The sequence below is a fragment of the Tamandua tetradactyla genome, chromosome 7, assembly GCF_023851605.1.
Source record: "Tamandua tetradactyla isolate mTamTet1 chromosome 7, mTamTet1.pri, whole genome shotgun sequence".
Lineage (NCBI taxonomy): Eukaryota > Metazoa > Chordata > Mammalia > Pilosa > Myrmecophagidae > Tamandua > Tamandua tetradactyla.
The window spans coordinates 172,658,756-172,681,533 of record NC_135333.1 but is presented as its reverse complement, the minus strand read 5'-3'; the positions used below and the strand labels follow the sequence as shown (position 1 = coordinate 172,681,533).

General features: G+C 46.4%; 1 protein-coding gene across 3 annotated transcripts in view; it reads left to right on the top strand.

The window, feature by feature from the left end:
* The first annotated feature begins 5,764 nt into the window (after positions 1-5,764).
* Positions 5,765-22,778, top strand: part of IGF1 (insulin like growth factor 1) — a 74,595-nt gene continuing 57,581 nt past the window's right edge. For 2 of the 3 annotated variants that reach the window (XM_077111825.1, XM_077111828.1), the window contains exons 1-2: positions 5,765-6,098; positions 10,521-10,677. In XM_077111825.1, coding sequence (XP_076967940.1) covers positions 6,036-6,098; positions 10,521-10,677 — 220 coding nt within the window. In that variant the 5' untranslated portion in view covers positions 5,765-6,035. Of the gene's footprint in view, positions 6,099-7,600; positions 7,809-10,520; positions 10,678-22,778 lie in introns of those variants that run through there. The other variant, XM_077111826.1, reaches the window with a different exon arrangement.

The window sequence follows — 22,778 nt, the reverse complement described above, 5'->3', positions numbered from 1 at the left end:
TCATAGAACAGATTTCAGAGTTTGGTGTGGGTTACAGTTCTACCATTTTAGGTTTTTACTTCTAGCTGCTCTAAGATGCTGGAGACTACAAGAAATGTCAATACGATGATTCTGCACTCATGTGTTAAATCCTACCTTCTCTGATACAACACCTCCTTCTCCCTTGATCCTTCTCCCAAACTTTAGGGGTATTTGGGCTATGCCCATTCTCAATGATTTTTTTTTTTTTTTGGCATGGCAGGTACAGGGAATCAAACCCGGGTCTCCGGCATGGCAGGCTAGAACTCTGCCTCTGAGCCACCGTGGCCCGCCCTCAATGGTGTTTTTTAATAACTGTTTTGTGGGATGTTTCCTGACTGTGAAAGTCATACGTGCTCAATGTAAAGATAATTGAAAGTCTTAAGAAGAAAGGTAACGTCATTTGTTATCCTGTAACACAAAGGCCGGCGGTTCCACATAAGGCCAGGCCCAGAGTCAGAGTCCCAGGGGCAGAAGCGTGCGGGGAAACCTCTCCCTCCCTTTTGCCAAAGGGCAGGATATGGCGCTCCATCCTAAACATCACCTTTGATCTGAAACTTCTCTCCATTGATCTAAACAGCATCTCGAAGGGGGGATGCTTGCCTGGTGCATTATCACCAAGGTTTCCCCAGATACTCCTTCTCCTTCTCAATTGATTATCAAACTTATGTTTCTGCAGCTTTAATGAAGACTGCTCTTTCCCAGGAGTCACCTTCAAGTAGAAGAGGCTGGAGTCTGCAGCCCCACTCTCAAGGAGCACAGTAAAGCTTTCTCGTGTGCAGAGTATGAGGCTCTGATGAACTGGATTTCCTAGGAAGATCTGGGATCACCAGAAGCAAGACATTTTTTACCCCAGCTCTTATTTTAGAAAATCTTTATCAAGTGCAATCATTCCATATCCTTAGCAAAATATGAATACTGCAAATGAATCCAAACGGACTATCTGGCAAGACATTGGGTGACCAGTCTGAACCCCAGTTCTTCTGACCCAGATCTCAAACTGCCCCGATTATGAGGTAACCTAGGTTTGCTATTGCATATTTACCTGAAGCCCTGTTCCATTCCCAGGGTTAATTGCGGATTCAATTTACACACAGATCTTTGTATATATGGGAAACATGACAGAATGAAGATTGTTATCCAGCCCCCCAGCTCCGATGAAGAAGTCCACAGACGGAGGGAACAAAGGGGCTCCACAGGGCAGGACCCAAGAGCAGGTCCACAGCCCCCTCTCCCTCCTCATCCCGACACTGGTTACCACCCACCCCATTCAGTTTTGCTCAGGCTGTTCCTGCTGCACGGAACAGCCTTTATCGCTTTCCACGTGAGAGTGACCTCAGGCTGCAAACCTTTCTCACCGACTTTAGGCTCTGCGAAACACTGGAGAGAAAAATAAGTGTGAGCCTGAAGGGGGGTGTAAATGATCTAGAAAAGTAATAATGCATTTATATGGTGATTAAAAAATACATATATATGTATATATACAGGGTCTTTGTTCCCTGTTTTTCCCTTGCAGCTTTGTGTTTGTTTCCCTAACACAATGCCATAGTGCAGTGAGTCCCAAACATGAGACGTTCAAACAGCTCTTACACATTTTTTGGCATCATTGTCAGCCACCTGTAATGTTATTTTCTCAATTAAAGATATTTTTCTTAAATTGATGTTTTTAAGACTTAGATACATGCATTTAAAAATAATCCATAAAATTTCCAGTTTTAAACTGGCGTCATTGCCCCAAATAGAATTTGAAACCAAATGCCATAAAAACAAAACGGTCTTATTAAATTCCAGACAAACTGCTGCCTGCAAAGACTCCAGGCTTGAAGTCAGCTTTCCTTTTGTTGAAAGGGAGGTTTGCAAGTGATGGAGAGGAACGGAAAGTACTAGACTGGGACTTCCTCCTTGGTATGTGCAGAGGAAGAGAAATTGAATTGAAAGTGAATCCTCTCTACCCTGTGCCTCTTTGCTGTTGCGTCCTGGGCACTGGGTACTGCCGTAGTTCAAACGCTGCGGTGGCGAAAGCATACAGAAGAGAGCAGGGAGATATGGGTTTCAACAAGCCACTTCTCTAACCCCCCGACCCACCCCTATCCCCGTCTCTGTTTTCTCATTTGGAAGTTGAGGTAATTGGTCATTTCCTACTCACAGAGCCTGTCATCTTTTTTACGTGAACTAGTTCACTTTGATCATAGTTCCTTTTCCAGGCTGCATAGTTCATTCAAAAAGATGCTGTGAGCCCATCCGAGGGACTCAGGGTTGGGAGGTACAAAACAATCCGTACCTCTGTGAACTTCACAGCCCTGCTTTCCTCCCGAAGCACTATTCCCCTCCTTTTTTATTTATTTATTTATTTATTTACTTTGCATGGGCAGGCACCGGGAATCGAACCCAGGTCTCCGAAATGGCAGGTGAACACTCTTCCTGCTGAGCCACCATGGCCCACACTACTATTTCCCTTTTAAACCAACCTGGCATCTAGCTTACTCATTTCAAAGATTTAGATTTGAAATGCAAAAGCTTCCATATCAAAAAGTCCAGATAAAGCTGTAGATGCATGCGGCTGGAAGCAGTTTTGCATCAGGAGCTTTGCAGCCCCCGGCTCCCCCGCAGCGCCCCCCGCCCCCAGCAGCGCCCCCAAACCCCCCCCCACACCGCTGGCAGGTGCAGCGCCCCGGCCGCCCACCAGAGGGCGCGCATTCTCTGCTCCGGACAAGAGCTCCCGGGACTCCGGGCAGCTTTCGGGCGGCTGGTCCCTTTCCACTTTCCGTTCAACCCAGGGCGGGCGTCGGGGCCTCGTCGCTGCTCACCCCCAGCCGGCCCGCACCCTACGCTGTGGCCCCTCCTCTGCCCCAACCAAGACTTCTTCTGCTCAGAAAACCGCACCGGTTCCGTTTTCAGGTTCCAGCATTTGCCCTTTTGACACTCTAGAAGGTCCGAGGCTCACGGTGGATGCTGCAAAGACAGCCCTGATTTCTTTAGTGAGGGCGCCTCTCCTTCCTGCGACACTCCTTAGCTGTGGGAAAAGGCCTCTTAAGGGCTCTGAGCAGCTCCTTCCAACTCAAGATCTTTCTGGGGAGTAGCTGCGTCCCGTTAGAGCAGATCTTTTAGAGCTGGCTGGAGCGCGAAACCCCGCGTGTTTGGAGGGCTGGCCCTGTCCCCTCGACAGTCGCCTTCTCATCCATTTGCCCTCGATCTAGGATGGGAGAAGTGGCTTCCAGGCCAGCCCTCCCCAAAGCCAAGAGAAATATCCAATAATTTCCCCAGGTCCTCACCTGGTGGATGGAGACCCAGGACCCAAGAGCCTACCTTATCTGACTTCAGAGTAACTCTAGCTCCAAGCCACACTGGAGCGTGCCTGGGAAGTGGCAGAGACGCTGCGGGAATCCACCGTGCATCTGTCCTGCCGGCGCCGACGGGAAATTCCCTTGGGTTGAGTCCCTCTCCAGTCACCCTGCAGGGGAGACGGGGACACAGCCTGGGCAGAAAGAGGGGACTGTGCCTCAGCCACCCCTGCCCATGGCCCGCATCAGCCAGCCCTGAAGAAAGTGAACCAGGTGAAAGAGAGAGAGAGAGAGAGAGAGAGGCGCCAGAAGGCTTCGGAGGCTGCAGCTTTGTGCAAATATCCTACTCAAGAGAAAGGATTTAGGGGAGAGTTACTTATGCCCCGGACGTTACTCGTGTGCAAGGTGGAACTGCGGGTCTGAATTTCCAGGAGTGACTGTGCATCTGCTGAGCACACATTGCACACAGCTGTTTTGGTGGCACAAGATCCCCGTATCTGTCTTCTTTCTCACCTGGGGGTGCCACACGGTCAGCCCTCGGGTTCCATGCAGTCCACATTGCCAGGTCACGAGAGGAGGACCCGGATTTTCACAAGGGACACCATGTGCAAAAGGTGTCCACCAAAAAGAGTTTTGGTGAGTCAAGTCCAACGTGCAGGAAGCGAGCTTGTTAACGGCGGCCTCAGGGTGCAGGGCCCCCTGCAGCATGGGTGCTGAAGGGACCGAGCCTGTGTGGGGACTCTGGGCCTGAGGTCATCGCTGCAACGCCATGGCCTGGCATCCCGAAGCCCAGCAACCCCCTTCCCCATTCTGCATCTCAGAAAGGATTTCACTTCCTGTTTTGGTCACTCGTGCCCCTGGGCACTGCTCATATTTTTGAAAGTGCACCCGCCTGCCCTGTGACAGTGGACTTCTCCTCTCTCTGCCACTCAGCTGGGTGCTTTGTCGAGCTTGGACCATGGCTTAGGCCTCTGCTTCTCTGGGGATGGGTCTGGTTGGGCACATAGTAGGTGCTCACTAAATGATGCCACATGCAGGGAATGGCATGTCATAGGTGTTTAGTAAATGATGCCACCCTCAGGGAATGGCACATAGTAGGTGCTCACCAAATGATGCCGCATGCACAGAATGGCACATAGTAGGTGCTCAGTAAATACTGCCACCCGCAGGGAATGGCACGTAGTAGGTGCTCAGTAAATGATGCCACACGCAGGGAATGGCTGAGATGGTGAGACCCCCTATCTGTATATCCGGAAGATAAACATGGCTGTGAGTTAATAACCACGCAGAAAGCGTAACCAGATCCAAACTCCTTTCAAAACCAAGCAGTTTTCCTTTGAGGGCACCCGCCTCTGCAAACAAATTTCTGGCCACAGGACAACATACAGCGCCAGAAAAGGGATTCCTCTGCTTTCGCTGGTGTGTCGATGTCAGGGAGTGAGGGAGAGCAATGCGAGCTCCGGGGCATTTCCACCTTCCCCCGAGACCAGCCCAGGGAACGCGAAATGTCTGATCCGGGCTTTCGCAACCGTATTTCGTAATCTACTTTCTTATCTCCTACCTCACAGTACCAAAGAGAAATTGGTACAAATTGTATTAACCAAAAATCAGAGCCTGGCTCTCGATGGCAAAGGCAAATATACATTATAAATAGCAGAACAGCTGGCTTGGACGATGGTCTGGGCCCCTCCCCCTCCCCTCCCCAGCTGAGGGTTCGGACAACATCATGACCCTTGAGAGGGCACTGCTAGCCAGCTGATGCTGTTCAGACACACAAAAACTGGAGAGTGAAAACACGCTCTGAAAACACACACACGGGTTCGAGTTATAAAGAAAAATACCAACCGGAAAACCCCGGGGCCCTCCCCCCAGAGAGGTGATAAGCAATCTAGCAGAGGAAGGAAGAAAAAGATTTTATTTTTCCAGTTGGCTCTGTGGCTCAGCACAGTCTTGCCTGGTGGCAGGCAAAGAGCATGGAGGTGGCTCGCGGGGGAGCCCCCTGCAGCCCCGCCTGCCAGTCGTGGGTTCTAGATGAGCTCATCCCCTCGGCCGGCAGCTGGCACCCTGCCATCACCACCACCTTCTGCCAACAAGTTTACCCCAGCCATTTCAGGGTTAACGTGGAGGCTTTGCTTCCCTTGGGCTTTTCTTCATTTTTGGAAAAAGAAAAGATGTTGCGTTTGCTTTAGGTTGTTTGCCCTTTCCTGTGCATTTTCCTTGAGTCCTCGTAGGTGCATCGGCAGATGTGTGCGTCTTCATGCTGAGCTGAAAGTTAATCAGACAACAGAGCCTTATTTTCTATGGCAGTAGAAGTATTTAAATGTCGGCTAGCCCTGTCACCAACACACATTTTTTTAAGGGAAAAAAAATGCTTCTGTGCTCTAGTTTTAAAATGCAAAGGTATGATGTTATTTGTCACCATGCCCAAAAAAGTCCTTACTCGATAACTTTGCCAGAAGAGAGAGAGAGAGAGAAGGCAAATGTTCCCCCAGCTGTTTCCTGTCTACAGTGTCTGTGTTTTGTAGATAAATGTGAGGATTTTCTCTAAATCCCTCTTCTGTTTGCTAAATCTCACTGTCACTGCTAAATTCAGAGCAGATAGAGCCTGCGCAATGGAATAAAGTCCTCAAAATTGAAATGTGACATTGCTCTCAACATCTCCCATCTCTCTGGATTTCTTTTTACCTCATTATTCCTGCTAACCAATTCATTTCCAGGCTTTGCACTTGAGAAGCAATGGGAGAAATCAGCAGTCTTCCAACCCAATTATTTAAGTGCTGCTTTTGTGATTTCTTGAAGGTAAATATTTCTTACTCTTTGAAGTCCTTGGGGGAATTTTCTTTAAATTGTGTACTGTTTGCTTCTGCTTAAGAGATGTTAGTCGCTTTAGAATTTTCATTGTTTCGGAACTGGGAGTTATTTGTGAATTGCTGAATATGCAGTTCTGTGGGATCTGAAAAAATAGCTCTGGAGACGGACGGATTTGCACAGCTATCTCTCTGAGTGGAAACTAATGCAAGGTTCTTGTGCTAAATCCTCTACTTCTACAGCGCTTCGGTGGGACGGTTAGAGGAGATGCCTTTAAATCTTGTGTGTGGAGAAGGGCTATAGATCATGGCTATGAACTTTTGGAGCTTTTTCTTTTTTGCAAGTGCAGATGCTTTATTTTTAAGACCATGTTCATGTGTGTGTGCTTTGTGTGTGTGTGTATGACTTGTCAGGACTTTGTTTACAGGGCATGCCACATACGAAGAGTTACATTTTAAACGATGTTAAAGCTTTTAGATATGATCTTTGGAGCTGAAGTCCGGGAACTCTCTGCTCTTAAGCCCAGAGAAGCAGAGTTGGAGTGAAGTTTAATTTGCCCTTCTGAAAAAGAATTCCTTGACAACTCTTGCTGACCTTGCATATTTGTATAATTTAAACAAATGCATACTGTTTTTGCAAAGCGGAAACTTTCTAACAGCTGCCTGTCCAACTTTTGTCTTTTGAAGAGGACTTTCGCCAGCAAAGTTTTGACGAGGGGGGTTCGTATGGGAAAGCTCTGATTTTATGCTCGTTTCTGTAAAGAGCTGTAAAGGCTCTTTAGGTAAATTTGGCTGCCTTCTTCAATGCACTGACTTCTCCTTTCCAATCACTGGCCCTAGCTCAAGTTTCCATTCTCAGCAAAGTATCTTTCAAGACTTGTGCCTTTTTCAATTTGCAAGCAGTTTTAAGCCGTGGTCACTCCGCTGCTGCAATTGCCTGAGGGCTCAATTAATAAACCGCCTCTGCCTCTTAGTGCCGCTGCCCCGCGAACGCTCCACCACCAGGACCTTTCTTGGCTAGGTGGCGTGGGACCTACGGACACTCTCCTGTCAGACACCTGGCTCCGCTGTCCTTGAGGTTCTGAGGCACACGCGTGTCCCTTGTCAACATACGTGTACGCTATGTTGTCTGGCAGCTGGCTCTTTTTTGCTGCCTACTTAGAGGATCATAAAAGAGGCTGTGGAGTGTTATCTCCGTGACAGTTACACAGTCGGAAAACTGTCTCCAAATGAAGTTTTCATTCTGGTGTGCTGAACTTTTCCGAAGTGGAGCTAGCAGTAAATTACTTTTTCCTGTACTTGAAGCAGGAAGTGGCTTGAGGGAGCAGCAGGGTCTTTGGAATGCGGGTCGCTGAGTGAAGGTGTCCTGCCTGGAGGCAGAGCTCAGCTGACGGCACTCCAAGTGCAGGAGTCAGAGGGAAGGGCGACGGGACACACACGGGGAAAGCGGTGGCTTGCCGGGGGTGGGGTGGGGGGAGATTGACTCAGATCCCAGCTGTGCAACTCGCTCATTGAATGGACAGAAGGCAGTTTACTCAAGCTCACGGCGTACCTGCCTGGGTGTAACTAGATGCTCCTACAGACCCCACCCACAGAGCAGCACATGTTCTTAAGTCCTGGTTTTCTGCTCTCATCAGCCTCATAATAGCCACCCCGACCTGCTGTAAAAGACCTGGAGCAAACAAAAAGGGTTACACCTACAGTGAGTATTTTCTTATGACTATTGCCCTCCAATTTTCACTGGGCATTTTTACTGCAGCCATCTGGAATCAATTGATATTCCATTTATTTGGGATAAAAAGAAAGGTCTTTTAAAATTTGGATTTGTGAATGATTTTTTGAGACGCATGCTCTGAATTTTTTTTTTCTTTTCTCATTCTGCTTCTTCCTTCTCGCAGTAATATCTTTCCTTTCTCTCTCTTTGTTTCTTTTTGTGTTTGGCAAAATAAAAGGCCAAGGAAATGATGAACATATGGGGCCACTTGTTTCGAACTTTTAACTCCTAAGCAAATCCATTATTGTTTTCCTTTTGGGGGAACATAATGTGATAAATTCTCCCGTTCTCTGTGGGAAGACTGGACTGGACCCTGAACTTAAGGAAAATGCACTAGAGGTTCTGTCTTATCCCATAATCAATGTGCTGATATTTATCTGACAACATAAGCCAGAAAAAAAAAATCTGTGAAAAATCCTTAAGTTCCTAAATGCTAGAGATTTATGTGTAGTGTTGGGCCTGATGTCTAAGACCAGAAATAATGATTTAAAATGTAGCTTTGACATCTACTGAAGTTCTCAAGTCACTGAGGCTATAAGCTGAGCAAGTCTTGCCCTGGATTTCATGAGAACTTAAGAACTTGAAGACGTCTCTCATGACAGGTGCTTGGCCATTAGCATTATTATAAACTCAGTGAGGACGTGTGTGGGGGGAGGGGATTGGACTGAGAAAATCACATGCATTCTAAGAACTGGCCCATTGCCAGAGTGTAGGAATATGTCCTAAAAGACCAGTTATGGGTTTGCTATTTGCATGAAGTCCCGTTGGCTGGATTTGTGGCGGCTTCCATTGGAAATAATGAAAGGAGGAAAAACCTACCACTTTCTTTATAACTAAGAAACATGAAGCCCAGATGCTGCTTTGCTTCTAGGAGGCCCAGTGGCTTTGGCCGTGTGGGGCAGAGCGTCTGTGCAGAGGTCCTCTTGGGAAAATAGAAGAAATGGTCAGTTGATCTTTTACCTCTTCCTAGATTTCATGTCCATTATTTATGACCATTTACAAATAGTGCTTTTCATCTTCAACTGTTTTACAAGCATTAACTAAATATTTATGTTGTGTGAACGAGAGACAGAGGTGTGGGTTTTCCCTTGTTGCTGAGCTGAAGGTCTGGCCACAAACGTGGAAAGCTTCATTAAAATGACTGAGCAGGCTTTGCCACGAGGTCGAGCCATTAAACTGAGAGTTCACAGGGTGCAAGGCAGGTGGTCAGAAAATAAATTCCTGAGCTTGCTTCTTCAAGAGTGATGGGGCTGGGAGGGCTCCACCTCCACTGGGGGGGTCAAAGGCTGCGTTTAATGCCCGTGACTTACAGCCTGACCCCGGGACCCTTTAATAGTGGCCCTGACCTCCCATGCTGCAGTGGCTCTTCCAGAGATGCAGTGGCTCTTGTCAGAAGATGCACGCGCCCATGAGAAGCAAACTCCTCAGCCTGGGCAGTTCCCCGGAAAAAGCCACACCTTTGTGCCTTTTCATGGGAACACTCAATGACCGCCCTGGCGTGGTCTCTGCCGCCTGCAGCGAGCCATGGGCCACGGGGACCTGCCCCTGCAGAGCTGCGCCGGGCTGGCCATCCTTGGCCAAGTCAGCCCAAACAGCGGCCACTCGCTGTAAAATGGATACAGGACACATGAGTCCCCTGAGGAGACGAGGTCAGAACCCCTGTGACCAAAAAAGGCCTTTGCAGGCTCTGAGCCCAGTGCCCTGTGCAAGGAGGGCGCTTGGTACACATGCATGGATTTGAGTTTGGACTTGACACAAGGGGCTTTAGAATAGGGCTAGCATCATTTAGGATGACCAGTTTCACTCCTAAATCCAGATGTTTTTTCCTATTTCTGGGTGGTGGTTGTTTATTTTTTTCTTTCACTCATGGTTGTGTTAACTGCTGATATTCCCTGCATAAGAAATCAATTTCTCTCTCTCTCTCTCTTTCTCTTTCTATCTCTCTCTTTCCCCCTCTCCCTCTCTCTTTCCCCCTCTCCCTCTCTCTCTTCCTCTCCCTCACCCCTTTTCTCTTTGAGTGGGGAAAAAACAGATTTATAAAAATTTATACCATTTTTGCATTTTTTTGGTCACAGTAAAGTCTCTTTAATCAGTAGCTGAGGAATGAGGTTCTGGCTAATTTAATCTTCTGGTCAATAATGAATGTGTGTGCCACCTGTTACTGGCCAATTTTTAGAGAATTTAAATGAATAAAACATATCTGACCCCAAATCTGTATTGAACACTAACCTTTGGCGATCCAGAGACTTACTAGGATTTCAGGGTCCTGTGGACACCTCTGTACAATAACAGAACCTTTCATTTTGTAGTAGATGCTTCCGGATTTATTTCATTTGACGGCAACAGGAACCCCTAAAGGGGAGTTTCCTGTGACTCCATTTCTCCTCCAAAGGTAGCTGAGGTGCAGGGAGGAGCTCTCCAAAGTTCCATAGCAGCAAAGGGACCCAAGCCTAGCTGGCGTGACGCCCAGACGTGCCCAGCCCCCGGCCCCCCAGTGGCCGTGCTGGCTACTGCAGACTTGTGGGTGGGTCATCCTGATACCAGCGCGGGTGGCATCCAGGGGTAAGGCGGCCTCTGTCCACCCTGTTTTCCTTGCAAGGGCCAAAGAGGGAACGTGACCCTTCTCTGTTTCTTCGGCAGGTGAAGATGCACGCCCTGTCCTCCTCGCAGCTCTTCTACCTGACCCTGTGCTTGCTTACCCTCACCAGCGCGGCCACAGCCGGGCCTGAGACGCTTTGTGGGGCCGAGCTGGTGGACGCCCTGCAGTTCGTGTGTGGAGACAGGGGCTTCTACTTCAGTAAGTAGCCGTCCCTCACGGTGGGCTGCTGGAGTCGGAAGCACATGGTTCTGGGCACTTACAGCCTCGGAGCGTGTGTGTGAATAAGTGGCGATGACCAGGGCCTGGCAGCTATCTGGGCTGCTGAGATCCCCACCCTAAAGTGAGCACAGTGTTTCAGTGGGACTTGGGCAAGTTCTGCAGATTCAGGACAGAATGCTCCTCCTTAAAAGCTTAGCTTTTAACTACTTCCTCCAACAGTAAGGTCTCCCCCCCATTCCCATCCTTTCAGTGAAAGGACGGATAGAATGGCCCTTGGGTATTGAGTTCTTGTTTTTGAGACCTTTGTGTGCACTTACAAACATATGGAAATGGCTAAGCCTCTATTAAGTGCTTTGTAATTTGGAGTTAAATAGGAATGACCCTCCAGCCGTATGGACTCGGAAATAAGCTGAAGGGGGCACCTCCCGTTTGTCTCCCTGTGATGTGAAATCGCCATGAACAGGCAGGAGGCCTCTGCTCACGCCACGTTTGCAAATACACAGGTGCTCACTAATGCCAACTGAAATGTCATACTAATTTGCCTTCTATGGAGATTGACCTTGATTTTTTTGTGTGTTGCTCGCCTTTGACATACCTCTTCTCTGGGCTTTCTATTGATACCGGCATCTGGAAAAGGGTCTCTAGCAAGTCCAGGGTCACTAATCCCATAAGTGGATCTCCCGTGATGAAAAAGTAGATGACCAATAGCCAGCAGGCAGCCGTGTCAGTGCTTGCAAATAATAAATACAAACTCAAGTCAGTGTTGCCCAAGGGACTGAGCACCCAAGAATCTGCCTCAAAGCATGAACGACCCAAAGCCAGATGCTCTGGCTGTGTAATTCTCTGGAATGTAAGAGGGCTCCAGGAAACCGGCGGCCAGGCCCTCAGCAAGCCTGAATCATTCTTAAAGGTTCATATCAGTCAAGTGTAGACAGCTTACCTCAGTTACCCACTAAGCTTTGAATAGCTCCTGGGATGACTCATATGCTTCGAGTCTCTCTCATCTCCTTCCCAGATGTCAGCCTCTTTAGGCAGGTGGTGTGTCTGTGTGTGTGTGTGTGCGCACATGCACACAGGAGAGAGCGAGCCCTCGGGGGTCTGTGCATCGCAGCTTGAGGATAGGGAGGGGAGGGGCCCCGATGGCCTGAGCTCACCATGGACCTGGCAGCAAGCAGCTTGAAATGCCGGGGCCGAGAAGCAGAAGGCAGTGTACCGTCCAGACAGGCACACTTCCCCTGCCTGCTTCCAGCCAGCACTTTAATTGAGGGGATTCACTCATTTTTCTGGCAATAAGGCAATTCCATCCAGTTCCCCGTCACAGTTCATATGAATGGGGGGAGCTTTTATAGAATCGCAGACTTGTTTCACCTCTTAAAGTCTGCAGAAAGCAAACATGAGGCAGCAGCATCACCTACCCCCCGCTGCAATGATTCTATGATTTACTGATTCTAATCCACATTTGAAGAACAATTAATAAGTGGGTCTCACTTACCATGCACAAGAGGAATTTTTTTTTTTGCCTTAATAATACATTTGTGTCTTTTTCTTTGATCCAGTTCACCGGCTAATTGCCCAACCGGCAAGCGCCCTCTGCTACGTGCCAGGTTGAATTGTGATGTTCAATGTGACACACTCCAGGGTTTCAGGGCATCAGGCATGGAGAGTAGAGCCTTTTATGCCTGGGACGTTTGCACTGGATGGATAAAAAAAAAATGAGAATGGAATGATTTGGCCCTAAGCAACTGTATGGTACTTACATATGTTCACAAGAGACTCAAGGGTATTGTGTTACTATGACGGCAACCAATTCTGAGGCATTGGAAGGTTTCTTTTATTCTATTTCTCCAATGATCACTTTTTAACAAATGCTTTAACGAACAAAAATAGTTCTATTTTAATAACTTGAAAGGGTAAGCTTATATGTAGCAACTCATGATGTTTAGAATATGGATTTGGATAGAAAATGTTTTATAACTCTGAGAGGACTGTGTATCATTGTTTTGAAAATATGTTTCATATGCTCTGCCTTCTAGAGTTCCAGGGTTTATGTTCATCCTTTGTCTGATATTCTTAACTTTCTAGTCAACTGGACAATCCTGTTTACCCAAGAAAAGTTAGCCCCTTTGAATTCTTTAGTACAAAATTTTTATGGAGCACCTACTATGTGGAAGCATTTTATGAGGTGTGAATAAGATGCCTAGAGACGAATGAGTGATTGGGCTTGCCTTCATGGAATTATGTCTCGTTGAGAAGTAAAAATTTGCACAAGTAGCATCAAGTATCATGAGAGAAAATTAACCATGGGGGAATAGCTCACAGTCCTTCATCATTGTCTTAAACACTTTGCCCCGTTTTTGGAATCGCCGGTCTCACTAGCTTCTCACTTCCCAAGAATAAGGCCTTCTCATGGGACAACTTGATATCAAAGGCTGTATGTTTCACCTGTGAGCCCCAGAGTTTAGCCCAGTGCCTGGCTGACATAGGAGCTGTCCGCTCTGAGTTTCGAACTGAAAGAATGGAACGGAATGGACTCTGGTGGAACCCAGTGGAATCTAATTTAATTGATTATATTCACTGCTTTGGGGTTCAGTCGTAAGAACCATCAGGGATTAGGTTGTGACTGCACATGAAATTTTCTCACATTAAGGTTGCCCAGTTAGTTGATACATTTGTTTTTTCTTTTTCTTTTTTCAACTTAATATAATACATGCTAACAGGGACTTAGGGACTGACTGCGTCTTGGTGATCCCCAGGCTGAATTGATGGCCTGCTCTGTGTCTGAGCCAATTGTAGGCACTAGCTCTTGTCAACAAATTTTATTGTTTCCTTTTCATCCCTGAGAGTTACTGCGTGTGGGGAAGTCAGCTCTAAGCCTTTATAGTCTTTGAAATACTTTCAGAGGAAAGCAATCTTCCCTACCTCAATTTCCTATCAACGGACTCTGGTTTTTGCTTTTGTTTTTTTTGGCCCTTATTTTTGAAGATCTACAGCGGCCGTGCCTTTTATTTCAAGCTGCTATAAATCCAATTGAAGGCAATTTCTGATCTTAGTTTGATATTCAAACACCTGAAAGAAAATTGCCTCAATAACTTCATCTTCTTTCTTCCCATCCAGAATACTAACAAGGAGAGATTTTTTAACCCTCCTAGAGACAGGATTGTTCTGAATGACAGTTTATGTAATGCTTATTTTGCATCAATTGTTCTGAGAGCTCATATTTTCGTAGAAGCCCACCAGACCATAGTGGAGGCAACCTTCTAGATCATCTGTTTCATGAACATCTTCCTGACATAAGTGGACTAGTTCGTCTATAAATAATGCAGCTTCCCCAGACATTTTCTGAAATGAAAGTTCCAATGAAGAGCTAATTACTGATTCTTCCCTATGCATCACAGTAATAGAGCATATCAGCCAGCCTTGTGCTCTCACAGTCCTGTGAGAAAAATGGTGGCATAATGGTTATGAAATCACACTGGGAAAGATCTGACTATTTTCTGACCAGATTTATGATGTTCCCTTAGAGGTTGACTTCTTATAATCTCGTTTGCTAAGTAACAAAGCAAGAGGAAAAGAGCTTCAAGTGAAATAGGACAAGTTAAGCTTGCCATGGATATAATTTTTGACAGCCATGGTGATTGACCATTTTAACATGCTGTTTATGGGCTTGTAGAATTTCTCTCCATGGAGATACTTAGAAATCTGATGGACAACCAGCCATCTTGGGTGGTTTTAATTAAGAGCAACCAAAAGAAAGAGGGTTTCTGGGGTCCTTTTTGGTTTTTAGAGTCTATAAACAGTGCCTTAAATAAACTGTATATTTTTACCTGGAGGTCTGGGAAAAAATAGTAAATCAATTAGAAAAGAAAGTTGGACACCCTTTGAGCTATTCCAGATTTAGGGCTTTTGTAAAACATACTTTCCAGTGCATAGTTATTAGGGACAGATTTGAGTAAAAGAATAACATTCTGTCCACGTGTTAGAATGTGCTGTTTTCTATAGAGTTTAAGTGAAACTTTGCAGTTCACTTCCATTATTATTGATTGCAGCAACCTTCCTAGATTGATGTTGTTATTATTATTAACTTCTTTCATGTGAAATATCGTTCTCAGAAAACTGCTCCCAGACCTGTCATTCATTAGCTGTCTGACTTTGGCAGGCATTTGAACTTCCTGGGCTGAAATGTCCTTGTCTATAAAATGAAGGGATTTTGTTAAAGCGAATGACCTCTTCAGGCTTTAACAGACTCTATTCTGGGTTGTAATTAACAGGGACTTGGTGCTATCCAAAGGAGAACTTGGACTTAAGCCGTGGCCAAAGGACAGTTAGCTTCCTTTATCTTCTTTACCCAGTTTCTGTTCTTTCCCAAAGATAGGAGATTCCACCTACTTAAAGAGACAGGAGCCAGTTCTTTGTTTTATTTTAAGCTGGATTTCAACCCCTTGGGGATGGAGAGGAAGCTCGGGCATGATCAAATGCATGCGGGTCATCTGGCCAGTGGGCCACACGCCTCATGGAAACAAGACCACCATTTTTCTTTGCTAGGAAGGACCGGCCCACAGCAGCCACCTTCACAAGTTTTCACTCTCTTGGATGTGAGGACAGATGGGCAGGTCTGTTTTTAGCTACGCTTTATTAAATTAGAGGGGATGAATAAGAATCTATAGGCTTCTAAAACTTGACCAGAAGCCCTTTCCCAGCCTATTTCTGCTGCGTTTCCTGCGATTAAAGAAGAGTGGGGACAATGTAGGGATTCAAGGGCCCCCCATGCAGCAGAAGCGCTGCTCTGAGCGGGGCCAGATGGGGCTGCGCCGTGTGTGTCCCCTCGCCCGGACCCCGGACCCCAGCCGGGCGCTTGTGGGGTAGCTGGTCCAAGTCGGCCGTTCAGTTCCTGACCGTGGAAAAACCTCTCTCTTTGAACCTAATGGGCACATATGGGATTCGACCTCACGACCCTGGCCTCATTAGCACACTCAGGTAATAGGCCACAGATACTGCTAAAGAAAAGCAGAGGCATTGTGTATGGACCCCAAATGTCTGCCGCTACACTTTAAATGTGCCCAAGAGGGCCAGACTGGGCAAAGAAAGCACCTCTGAGTAAGTGATGGTTTCTCTGTAAAATCAGAAAGCAAGCTGCATTTTCCTGACGTGCGAAGGCTCGTCGGCACTCTCTCCTCCCTGTGAAAGCAGGAATGAGCAGGGCTGGAGGCCCACGGCACAGCCGGGTAGCCAGCCCGGGTTGCACCCCAGCTGCGCAGCTTACTTAATGTGTAATCTTGAAAGAGTTACCTGACCTCTTTCTTTCTTCACTGGACCACCCCACAAAGTTAGTGTTGGGGTGAAATTAGTTCATATATTAAAATATAGTCACTTAGACTGCTGCCTATCACCTGGTGAGCACCACATCCAGTTGGCTCTTATACTCATTTGCTGTCTTCCGGGATCAGTTGAAGAGTCTACTGCAAAGCGTGAAGCATCTGAGCAGCCCAGTGAATTATACATTCATTTCCTCTCCTAGGGGGCAGCTGATGAAACCTGTTGTTACTAGTGACAATGATATAGTGACATTAGTAAAAGTAACAAGAAGAATGTCTTATGTTTGTCGAGCATATTTAACTTCTCAAAATCCAGGTGTATACATTTCACCAGGTGGGCAAGGGTTATTGCTGCACTGGGCAAATGAGAAAGGTGAAACCTGAGGTTCTGTGACTTGCCTCATTGGGTGAATCCAAACCCTGGTGAAGTCAAAGTCAAAGCCTCTTGTCTCCAAGAAGAGTTTTTACTCTACTATTTGCCTTGTTCAGAGACCCAAGGAGAGGCTTTCAAAGCCCAGACTTCTTTGGGGGTAAGGACGGGAACCCTTGGGTGACTCCGTTGGCTGGAGTACTTCCTTGGAAGGAGGCATGAGGGAGACGGCCATGTAGTGACCCTACATTTCCTCTTCTGGAAAACCTAATACTAACAGAATTTAGTGCACAGGAAAAGCCTTCTTTGATTAGAGGCTCCTGCTGTCCGAAAGCCTTCCCAGGCTGGATTCCTAGACCCCCACCCCACCCCACCCCACCCCAGAGGGCTCCCTGGAGCTCATCGGTGAGCAGCAAGATAAGCCATAGGGCCTGGGAGAGCCACTCATCTGGCCAACTTTAGGCCTCTGCCAGCAAATCTCAAGGACTCCATTTCTTGCAGCTGTTAGTTTTGTTATTGCTTTTCTCTGAGACCTTCTAAAGAAAGGTTCTTTATTTAAAGCAAGGATCTTACTAAGAGGACCATGAGAGAGATGGTAAAGGGGAGTGGTCCTGGGGTACAGAGACCCAGAGCAAAGCAGGACAGACTTCTCCAGCCCAACCATGACAAGTGCTGTAGGAATAGCCATGGGTTTGCACAGAAGGCAGAAGGCTTCTCCCGTGCAGGGGTCACTCAGCTGGGAGTGACTGACAGGGTGAACCTTTGGGGTCCGAGAGGGAGGGTTGGCATGCTGAAAATCCTAGGGGCTCCCCAGTCTTGGTCCAGACACCAGGTGCTGACCCCACATTCTGGATGTTGGCTGCAGCCCACCTCACCTCCCTAGCAGCCTCCACTCCAATTTCACTCACAGCGACCAGTCGGACACACCAAACAGGCACAAGATCTCTCCCAAGGACACTTCACTGTTCTGAACCAACGGGCTGCAGTGCTTTGCTCTTTTATGCAGCCAGACGTCTTTGACAACCAAGGTGGCAAAAAATCATTTTTGCACTGCACTCCTGCCCTGGGGGAGTTCCAGCCTACACCTCTCCATGAAACACTAGCAAGCACTTAGATCCCAAAGGATTACTTTTGGTTGCCTGGAAAGTTCAAATCCCCAGGCCTTATTAGCTGTTAGACTCAGAAGATGACAACACTGTATTTTGTTTGTCTTTATCTATATCCTAAATCATGTTTAAAACATCACAAAGAGCTGTTATTTGACATGCAGTTCCTTCACTGCAGTAAGCTATACGCCTATTTAATGCATTGTTTAGTCTCATGTTGGCTAAAGCTGCTTCGAGAAGTACTTGGCAAGCTCTAGCTTTTCATTCTTGGTATAGCTGCTGCCCCTCTCCCTTTTGCACTGAACCTTAAATACCAAGAAAAACCCTTCACTTACTTTAGATTTGGCATGCTGCTGTCTGTAGTCGGCCAAAACCCTTGTGCCTGACCCTCTGCATTTGTCCTAAGGTAATTAATGGCTTTGCAATGTTTGATCAGCAGTAGCATGGACACAAAGAGAAATTGTGCAACCAGAGGGGACCTCACAGACTTTTAAATTAAAACCTTTTGCATTAAATGGTCAGGCGTTCTGCAGGGATAAGAGTTTCCAAGCAAAAAAACAAAAAACAAAAAACAAAAAAACAAAAAAGGCACACTGCCTCTTCTGGGAAGACACCCAAGAACCTGATTATTGATTAAGGATACATCACACTAATATCTCCCTCTTAAAACTGAACTGTTCAGAGGAAGTAAAATTGTAAACTGCTACAAGCTTGCAGGCCTTGAAAAGTAATCCAGTCAACCAGTGCTGAAGATTGAAACCCAGAGAGAAGTAACTTATCCAAGGTCACTCAGCTAATAGTGGCAGAGGTAGGAGATACTGTTGATTGTGTTTTCTGATTCCAATGCAGTGTTCCTCTATTTAGCAACAATTAACCTGGCCTATGTCAGCGTTACCTGATAAATTAAAATGACCAAGAGAGACCGCCAATGAAGCTTCCCAAAGCTCTTGGTGATTCTTTCACTCCAATAAACTCAATGTGGTCTTTCAGTTCAGTAAGCTCAATCATTAAGTTATTGGTTTTATTTTCCTTGCTGTAGACATTTGAATTAACTCAAGTGATTGCCACCTATCTTTTCCATGGTGCATAGAACTTCAGATGGACTCTGGGCATTCCAGGTCCACGTAAGGTCATCACTGGGATTATTAGTGTGTGTTATATTATTCTGACTCTTCAGTCACTCTCTCCAATGTCAACTTGGGTAGAACTTCTTTGGAATGACTTAGCAAAGCTGTGCTCCTGGAAAATCTGAAACGGTCTGACGCGTTGCTGGACCAGCTTTTTTGCTGGAGGTTTCTCTAACGGCCCCATGCCAAAGGAAATTTACACCTGATTTTTTTGCAGACTTTCAAGCGAATGCTCTATGAGTCTCTCCTGACTTCCTTCTTTCGTATGTGGTTTTTATAAGGTATTAGAAAGGCTATGTGAGGGGCCTTTTGAAATTGGGGAAATCCGTCACTCATGGAGCCATTTCTGTGAATATTGATGGGAGGATAAGCCCACCTACCTCTGTGCCATTTTCCCTGATGAAATGGGTCTTTCATCAGAGGCAAGTGATTAAGAAAGTCTGGGCTGAGCCAACCCACATGCAGCCAACTCCTGATTATCTGGGGAAAGGGGCAGCAGGGGTTAGGGTTCTAGAATGCGCTAGTGTGCAGACCGTGCCAATTTTCAGCCTCGTCTCTTTGTCTTGCTCCCTGCCCCACTCTGCCCTCTTTATAGGGCCAAGTGACATGTGCTTTAAATTCTACTTCATTCTTGTACTTTCCACCCACCTGCCCCCAAGCAGTGCCACTGGTAGCAGGGTTTCCCAATCTCAGGATTATGGACACTTCATGCAAGATAATGCTTTTGTTCCAGGGATGGGGAGGCATTTGCTTTGGGTACCGTGGCATGTTGAGCAGCGTCCCTGGTCCCTGCGTGCTAGATGTCCATAGGAGCCCCTCCCAGCTGTGACCACAGAAAACATCTCCAGATGTTGCCAACTCTCCCTGGGTGCAAAACCACCCCCAGCTGAGCCCCACAGGACTAGAGAAGTCTCCCAAAGGGGGGCAGCTAGAGCCATGGGGAGGTCTGCAGGGAAAGCTGCACGAACGCGGGCCGAGAGCTGGCGGCGGCCGGGAGCACATGTGGCCCAGTGCCTACAGGGAGGGACCCTCCAGAAGCGTCGCTGTTGTTTTGAAAGCTTCCCCCGTAGGGCGTTGGAAAGGTGTTTGCCTCACCTCCCTCTCACCAGATAGCTACAGAAAATGTGTATTGAAATAAAAGCAGGAAGGACAGGCAGCAGCCAAACCATCTGCTGGGCTGTGACCTCCTGGCGCAAATGAAAAATGGAAAAGGAGTGGATAATCTCTGACCTCCACATTTGCACCGTCCCTCTGGAGGACATGGTAAAGACGCTCTCAATTCCTCACAAATGAGAATGCCCAACACAGAAGGAAGGGCCACATTTCTTCTCTTTCTCCTTGTGGCTTTCCCGTCTGAGCATTGCCCACAAAGCAACAAGAGAAGATACAAGGAATACTTCGGAAGTCAGAAGTCCCGTGTTTGGGCTCCAACTCCCCTAATTCCTGCCCTGTGAACTTGGAGAAGTCAGTTCACATATCTGGGCCTTATACTCCTTGTGGGTAAAATGGGAATGAAAATATTGTCTCAGTACTCTCTTCAGCCTTAAATATGGAAGGGCTCTGGCCCGATAGCACTGCCTAAATATAAGGCACTATTAATGGGTTGAATTGGACACTTGGCCTTTTGCCCTATTCATGATCCTCGAACTGGTACAAGGGTTCACCTTCCATGCAACCCTCTGCTGTAATTATAATCTAGAAAAGCTAATTTGGTAGTGTATCTTCTCAACCTTACTAGTTAAAAAGAAAAGCCTGTTGGTATTTCCTACTCACATACTGCTTCACATTTAGGTCTCCTAAGTGTTAATTCATGGATCTTCCGAGTGCTGGCTCTGTATTCCTATTTATTTTCTCTTGTTGGAGGAAGCACAAAAGAAATGGGGCTGATCCCTTTACCGCAGTGAGCTTGCTGAAGGAGCCTGGGCCCCGTGCGCTGCTTAGGGAGTCACTGAGATGTCACACATAGGCAAAAGATTTCCGTTCTCCCAACTCGGCTCATGGTGGTTTCTGCTTCCCCTCAGAAGGCTGTGTTCAGCAGAGAAAATGTACTTGTTCATCAGGAAAGCGTATTTGCTCTCTCAGGTTGCCCATCTAAGCTTCTTCCTTATCACAGGCTGACTTAGGGGAATTGATTTTTTTTCTTCATTTGAGCATGGCTTTGATGAAATCAAAATCGTGAGTTTTAGCCCCATGGGGACCAATGACCATTGGTTCTTCTATCCTAGACACCCAGCAGCTCTTAGAGACAAAAAGCCCTATTTGAACACACAATCAAATACCAGTTACTGCTGCCATGAATTCTCATCCTATTTTATTTTGAACTCTTTCAGAAGTTGTCATTCCAGATGTTACCAGTTCCTTAAAAGTAGAGACTAAGTTTAAATGTGTTTTTCTGTCTCCCCCACCTATAGCACCCAGTGCTGGGTACTTAGTAAAAGTCCTTGACTTGATCTTCAGTTAAGGATGTCGACTTGACCCTCTCTTAGTTTTCTGGCGGCTAAGACAAATACCACAAAATGGGCTGCTTAAACAATGGGAGATTTTTGGTTTATGGTTTTGAGGCTTGGAGAAGTCCAAAACTGAAGCATCAGCAAAGGCAGTGCTTTCCCTACAAAAGCTGTGGTGTACTGGAGCTCGCTGCAAGCAATCCTCAGTCCTTGGTCTTTGCGTCTCATGGCAATGCACATAACGATGTCTCTTCTTTCTCCTGGAATCTGTTGACTTCCAGCTTCTTCCCGTGGCTTTCTCTGTGTGAATTGCATTCTGCCTATGATAAGGGACTCTAGTAACCTGGATGGAAGCCCAACCTGATTCCGCTGGCCACAGCTTAACGAAAAACAACCTTTCTAAGAGGGCCCAGTTATGATGGGTTCACACCCTCAGGAAGGTATTAAGTTTAAGACCATGTTTCTCTGGGATACACAATTCAACCCACCACAGACACTTCCCTCCTGTTCCCACACAAAACTTCTCCTAGCTCAACAGTGGCCTAATTCTAGTCAACAGGGAGGTTTCAGATGCTACCAAAAGAGACAGCACAAATAGTGTCCACCCATGGATGTGATTTTGAGAACAGAACCTTCACTCAACTCCTCTCTCTCATTCTCTTATTCCATCTAAGATATCTACAGTAGAAGGAGCTGTGGCAGTCAAGGAAAAGCACATAACAAGCAACCCGCAGTAGGTATAAGCCCCATAGTAGGTATAACAACAGGAATAGCAGCCCTTAAAGGATGCTATGAGGAGCTTTCATCTCCCAAAGCAGAATTGAAGAATTGGAGAGCTAGAAAGCACTCTTGTTCAGTGCCCTCACTCCTCAGATGAAGGAACTGAGTTCCAGAGAAAATCATGATCTGTATGAGATCACAAAGAATGCTAGTAGGAAGCTGGGGTTAGAATTCAGTTTTCACTCTCGGTCTAGGGCTCTTTGTACAGCCGTACACTTCGAACTTAATCATGATAAATTCACATGAAAGTAGTGCTAGTAACTAAAATCCATAGATTCAGAGTGAACTGCTATACCATATTATCGTGCAATACGTCAGAATAGTCTTTGAAAATTCAAGCCCTTAACCATGTGCAAAATCTTATTGCAATTTTACTACCCTTTGTATACCATCGTCTCTTTATCCCAAATCTTATCAAACTGACTCTGTGACTATGGATCCTCGTAGATTCTCAGAATTTGATGGACTGGAGGCTAGAAAAAAAAGTAAAAAGCTAATTTCCTTTTCAGAGCTAATTTTAATTTGAACTTATGTCAGCTGGTTGGCTAGTTTATAAATTTTGAATCGCTTGTTAGCTCCGAAGCTACCCAGAACGAAGTTATTGTCAAAGCATTGTCTTCGTTTCCCCACATGCCTGACTTGTCTGTCTTCCATGAAGGTCTTCCATGAAGAAGCTTAAATTTTCCTACGTATTTTGAGTCTAGTGTTTCTTTCCATTACAGTTTCCAGCCGCTCATAGACATATTTAGTTTGGCAGAAGGTAGTGGTGACTCATGGAATGAAGAAATTTGAAAGCAAAGCTACTGAAAATGGATCTAATTTCTTTTTTGGGTAATTTGGGAGCGAACGATTGATAATTTGCCTCATTTTTCCTGGTTTCATCAGCTGCAACACTGCCAAATATTTGTTCTGTATGGATGCTTTGTTATTCCTGAAAC